This window comes from Idiotropiscis lumnitzeri, chromosome 2, assembly GCF_059441095.1.
Source record: "Idiotropiscis lumnitzeri isolate Australia: NSW breed Sydney's pygmy pipehorse chromosome 2, RoL_Ilum_1.0, whole genome shotgun sequence".
Lineage (NCBI taxonomy): Eukaryota > Metazoa > Chordata > Actinopteri > Syngnathiformes > Syngnathidae > Idiotropiscis > Idiotropiscis lumnitzeri.
The window spans coordinates 13,026,438-13,032,827 of NC_142392.1; the positions used below are offsets into that span (position 1 = coordinate 13,026,438).

The window sequence follows — 6,390 nt, forward strand, 5'->3', positions numbered from 1 at the left end:
CAATTTAGCTTAGTTAAGGGATATTTTATTGACAATCTAACATCAATCTACAAAGACAGAAAAAAAATTGGTGGTGGGGGGGGGCGCGAATCTTTTTCTTCTTGGGAGGGGCGGGCGTGAAATAATTGAGAAGCACTGCTAGTATTTGCAGACATTATATTCATACAATCTCGCAACCCGAGTGAAACACAGCATTGTTGCAAGTTCGGGAGGAGAAACTTAAACGTCTCACTGCTGGAGCAGCAGCGGCTTCTCGAGGCAAAGGCGGAAGTGACGTCAGATCTTACGCGCCAATGTGGCGTTATTTTATTTTTATTTTTTTTTTATCAACCGAAATAAAATATTATATAGAATATATATTGAAATATAACAGCCAGGGGTAAAAACATACACAGAGGCAAAGAAATATATTTGAAAAACACGTGCTGAAAGCATGACGTCATAAGCAAGCGCGCAGCTTCCGAAGGACCTCGACCACATCCACCGACCCGTCCACACCGGAACAAAAACCGTCCACCGCTAAATTCTTCTGATTTAGTGTGGAACTGACTGTAAATTTCTCACAGAATGTCCAGTGCTACTCTAAAGGACTACGACATAATTAATTAAGTCTTTGTGTCCCGATAACTCATCTTCGCGCGTTGATGCTTTTCGGCGTAGTTAGCTTAGCTTGTTAGCTTGCTAGCCGCTAACGAAAAGAGGCACATGACTCATCGCCAAGCAGAGATCAAGTGCGGATTTTTTGGAATTATCATTTGAAAATGTGTGCTAGAACGACACCCAAGTACAAAGAGGAACTTTGTGGAATAAAAGAAGAGAACGAGCAACATTTTCAAATGCTGGGCGAAGTTAACAAGCAGCCTCCTGTTGTGCTACACAAAGCAGGTTTGTACCCGTCTTACTCTCATTTGCTTTGGAAAGAACGACTTTCTATCGTTAAAAATATACATAACAACATTAAGTTTTTGGGGGAAATCGTTCACGGTTATTGCCGTTTTATTTTTAAATATTGCCTTTTACTTGCCGGTTTGCTGAACAATTGTTTATGCCAAATGAAATCAGTGCAGAAAATAAATGCCAAAGAAAAACCATTAGTGGGGGGTCAACTCCGTGTTTTTTTTCCCAGTTTAAAATTTGAACTGATTATTTAACATTTTACTTATTCAGGTTTTTAAATGTTGTTAAAGAAATTAAGTTTGTCATGTCATCAAGTTTCAAAACTATGCTGACAGATGTAGTGTACTTTTATATCCACTGTTGGAGTTGAGCCACCGAGAAAATGAGAAACATTTTGTAAATGAATCTTAAATGCCAAAGTTACTCCAATGCGTGATCGTTTTTTGTACTCAAGAAGAATAGGGTCAAATAAAGACTCAACAACAACTGAATAGAGTTCCAATATTTAGTTTCTTCAATTTCTGGCATTCAGGAAATAGTACAAATACAGATATATGGGCGGCTTTGTCTTCATCTGACGAGAAACTGTACTCAAGACGAGTACTATCGAAAAATAGCGCGCTGATCTCAGCCCAGCCTCACATTTTATAGGAGGCTTTTTATGTCAAGGGTCATGTAGGTTGAATCGGTCGTCCTTGCTCCTTCCCCCGGCCCGGCCCACGTTCCAGGTCCAAGGCTGACCCTCTCAGGCAGGCGGCAGTCTCTCCGTCTCTCATTCCCCTGTAATCTCGTCAGTGTACAGATTGTGTGGTGTATGTTTTCCCAGATCAGATTATATTTTTGGGTCTTCTTGATTAGAAATTAGAAATCCCTTTATTGTCATTGTACTCAAGTGTGCAACGAGATTAGAGATAGCATCCCTGTGACGTCCTCCCCCAACTTGATATGTTTGTATCTTCTATGGCCTATGTGGAGAATGTGTTTTATTGTATTTGTCCATGAAGTGCTATCTGGGGTGTCATCAGTTTGACCTGAGCAGACTGAATCTGTTTGTTCTGAATGAGAGTGTGGGTCATGAAAATACTATGTGTTAGGGCTGGGCGATAAACCGAAAATTTACAGTTACCGAAATTTATTAGAATGACCGGCATCATTTTGCCCATGTCGGTAAATTCGGTGTCTAAAAAAAAGAAAAGAAAAAGAAGTCTTTTCTGTCTGCGGCGATGCTCATGCCCCTTTAAGACGGCTACAGCGCGTGTAGTCACGTGACTCCTCCCTTCTGAACAAGAATGTAAACAAGACGCGTTCGTAGCTGGCGATTCAAATCCTGAAGCGGCTGACACGGCTGCGGACGAAGTAACGTTAGTTGAAATTGTTCCTGTCGCGCTTGTCCCGAAAATAAAGTGGACATCTGTCGTTTGGAAATGTTTTGGGTTCCATGAAGACGATGTTTAAGCAAAAAAACATGAACTACAAAGTGCGTCGTAAGCAACAGAAACAGCGCGTCCAACCTTTTCTTTTTCACCACCCACAACACAACCATGCTGTTGACTTGGAGCTTGTGCTAAAAGTTCAAAGTGAGGAGCAAGGTTGGACAAGTAACAACAGCCCATAACGGAGGCGACACCATACGAGAGAACGTCTCAGAGGTGGACGCGATAGCCGAGCACATAGCTAAAGATAGAGCTCCTCTAGTTACAATAGAGCGGACAGGATTTAAACGCCTCATGAAAGCAGCCGACAAGAGGTACGAAAATATTTGCCGCAAACAGCACTTCCGATATGGACAACATCGGGACGGGAGCGGAGACATGTCAAGCATTTTGCATCCACATCTGACTTGTGGTCGAGTCGCAACATGGATCCCTGTTTCAAGCTGGAAGTCACTGACCTGCTCTTTGGTTTACTATGGGCTTAAAAAGGGAGAGCGTCACAACCCCCTTTTCCAACTACAAGCCGAGGAACATTTAGTTCCTGGTAATAAAGTTCCTGTGGCCCAGGTGGTTTGCATCTCGACTGCATCTCATAGTTCCTGGTGATTTTTGCAAATGACAATGATGACGGAATCATGAGAGGTGTTGTGTTACTTTGTTACTCATTACTGACACCCTTTGGCTGTTATGCATCATTGCAGGTACAAAATAATTCAGTGACCTCTTAAAATATTATGGTGTATCTTCTTTAATACATATTGGATAACTTTAAAATATACAGTCATTATTCAAATATGTCAACATGAAAGTCAGAGTGAAAGCGTTGTTGCTTAATTTATGTGTTAGAACTTTTACTCTTCAAACGTAATTTTGTTTTAAAATTTATTTAGAAACAGAAATTTTATAAAAATAAAAGGGTAATGTCGGAACTTACTCGCAGGATAAATGTCATTTTGGGTAAAAAAAAACCCAAACGTAAATCATACAATAAATAGGGACTCTGATTCCAGGGCCCCTTTAATTCTTTTAGGGATCCAGATTATAATGGAAGCAAAAAGTACCCACGATGAAACTATCTAGAAATGCAAAATGAAATACTTGAAAACATATTTCGCTTGAAGGATTCCTCTTATCAATGACATGATGTTGCGATGGCCCCCAGTGGTCTGCATCAACATGTTAAGGTCCCACAAAAGGTGTTCCATCAGACGAACACAATAGCCTGTGTGTGCTAACTTCAGCTCACTTCCAGAAACGTCTGTGACTATGTCAGAAATGTAATCGGGCATCAGCCGCAACGTGCTTCCTTTTTAAATGCTCGTTTATCACTGTTGTGCTGCTAAAAGGAGGTTTACATCGTCGGACGTAATTTTGTGAAATGCCCCCATGGTCCGGTCCAAGTTGGGGTCGCACGCATTGCTCCGTGTGCAGCGGGCACAAGTCAAGGTAGCATGGTAGAAACAATATAAGACAAAGTCGCCGCCTGACCTTTGACTTGACCAAACCAAATTTGTCTTTTTGTGTCCTGCAGACGTCAGACAAAATGATCTCTGTTCTGTGAAAGAGGAGCCAGACTGGACTCACATCAAAAAGGAGGAGGAGGGGATTAACAAGTCACCACTGAACGTTTTCCCGATAAAGACTGAAGATGAAAACAAGGATGACAGTGAGGACAACAGAGGGGCGGAGCCTCCAAGCAGCAGCTCAAGTCATCACGTGACAACAGAAGGTGATGAAGACCACTGGGGGCCATCACAAGCACATAATGAGGACACATTATCACACTCTCCTGATGATGATGATGATGATGCTGATGGGCAAGCCAAAGGTGAAAGGGCATGTCACACTGACTCATTAACTTCAAAGTTGTCTTTAAAACCGCACACAAAAACACACAGTGGAGAAAAAACATTTTCTTGCTCGGTTTGTGGCAAAAGCTTCCTGCATAAGTCAACGTTCACAATTCACACAAGAACACACAGTGGAGAGGAGCCTTTTTCATGCTCAGTTTGTGGCAAGCGTTTCTCTCAAAAGTCGCATTTAACCAGCCACACAAGAACACACAGTGGAGAAAAACCATTTTCCTGCTCAATTTGTGGAAAATGCTTCTCTCAAAAGTCACATTTAACAGAACACACAAGAACACACAGTGGAGAAAAACCTTTTTCCTGCTCAATTTGTGGAAAATGCTTCTCTCATAAGAAGAGTTTAACAGAACACACAAGAACGCACAGTGGAGAAAAACCTTTTTCCTGCTCAGTTTGTGGCAAAAGTTTCTTTCATAAGGCAAGTTTCACAAAACACACAACAGCACACAGTGGTGAGAAACCTTTTTCCTGCTCAGTTTGTGGCAAGAGTTTCTCTCAAAAGTCAAATTTAACAAAACATGGAAGAACACACACTGGAGAAAAACCTTTTTCCTGCTCAGTTTGTGGAAGATACTTCTCAACAAAGTCAAATTTACAAATCCACACAAGAACACACAGTGGTGAAAAACCTTTTTCCTGCTCAGTTTGTGGCAAGAGTTTCTCTCGAAGGTCTCATTTACGAAGCCACACAAGAACACACAGTGGAGAAAAACCTTTTTCCTGCTCAGTTTGTGGAAGATACTTCTCAACAAAGTCAAATTTACAAATCCACACAAGAACACACAGTGGTGAAAAACCTTTTTCCTGCTCAGTTTGTGGAAGATACTTCTCAACAAAGTCAAATTTACAAATCCACACAAGAACACACAGTGGTGAAAAACCTTTTTCCTGCTCAGTTTGTGGCAAGAGTTTCTCTCGAAGGTCTCATTTACGAAGCCACACAAGAACACACAGTGGAGAAAAACCTTTTTCCTGCTCAGTTTGTGGAAGATACTTCTCAACAAAGTCAAATTTACAAATCCACACAAGAACACACAGTGGTGAAAAACCTTTTTCCTGCTCAGTTTGTGGCAAGAGTTTCTCTCGAAGGTCTCATTTACGAAGCCACACAAGAACACACAGTGGAGACAAGCCATTCAGTTGCAGCGTTTGTGCTAAAGAATTCTTCACTAAACATGGTGCGGAGAGTCACAATTGTGCTGGTGAGAAAAGCAGCGATCCTTGAAGCTTAAAAAAAATACAACAAAAAACTGAAGGAACTGACTCGTTGTGGTAAGATGTAAATGTGATTTTGAATGAAATATGAAAAATTTAATTTTGCAAAGCTCTTTTATTGACATTAAGCCAATGGGATCAGTGCCAGAAGAAGCAACGTGTTTGAGTGATGATTTTTTTTTTGTGTTTCATCCAACATGTATATGAAATTAATTGCCTTCGCCTGGAACAACATTTGTTAACGTTATGCTTTTCAGTTGTCTTTTTAATCGTACTTAATGGAAAAGGTGTGAGAAGAAACGGTGCTTATGAAATCGCTGCCTTCCACAATCATCAATAAAATCACTTGTTCCACTTGCTCAACTGGCCTTCATTACGCTGTGAAAAGGTGAAAAACTGAACTAGAAGTTGAACGATAAAAAGAGCCAGAAGGAGAAACGCAAATCGTCTCAGTTTCTCTCAAAGGTTTTGGAATGTCAGGAGTTGGCAACTTGATGGCAACTGGAGTCAGCGCTGGTTTTCTCGCTGTGTTTGGCTGGCTCGTATATGTATGGTCCGTTGAACAAAACTCGAACTCTTCAAATATCCCCTCACATACATTTAATATTTCGCTTTCTGAATAAATTTCTGACTGGCAAAATACACTTTCTAGGTTGAGCTCTATCAAGCGTTTGGGGTTTGTTGCTAAGCTGAATCTCACTTCGGAAAAAAAACTATAAATTTGTCAAATATACCAAATATATTTTTTCATGCTGTATTATATTTTTTATACATTGGATTATTTATATATTGAAATAGGAAAATATTAAAATTTAAAATTGGAAACCACATACAGACTTAATTCAATTAATAATAAATATAGAAACATTTCATAAATATTGAACTAATTGAGAAGAGTCCTGATCTTGAAATAAATATTGAATTATAAAAAATACTTAAAAAATTAATTCAATAACCCGACCCGGGATGAGCGGCAG

At 40.2% G+C, this 6,390-nt stretch overlaps 1 protein-coding gene across 1 annotated transcript; it reads left to right on the top strand.

Annotated features, from left to right (window-relative positions):
- The first annotated feature begins 474 nt into the window (after nt 1-474).
- On the top strand, nt 475-5,638 carry LOC148341737 (uncharacterized). The gene is made up of 2 exons (XM_088287329.1): nt 475-885; nt 3,862-5,638. Exons 1-2 carry the CDS (start codon nt 762-764, stop codon nt 5,421-5,423), a joined length of 1,686 nt encoding a protein of 561 aa, XP_088143455.1. The 5' UTR covers nt 475-761; the 3' UTR covers nt 5,424-5,638.
- Nucleotides 5,639-6,390: the final 752 nt, after the last annotated feature.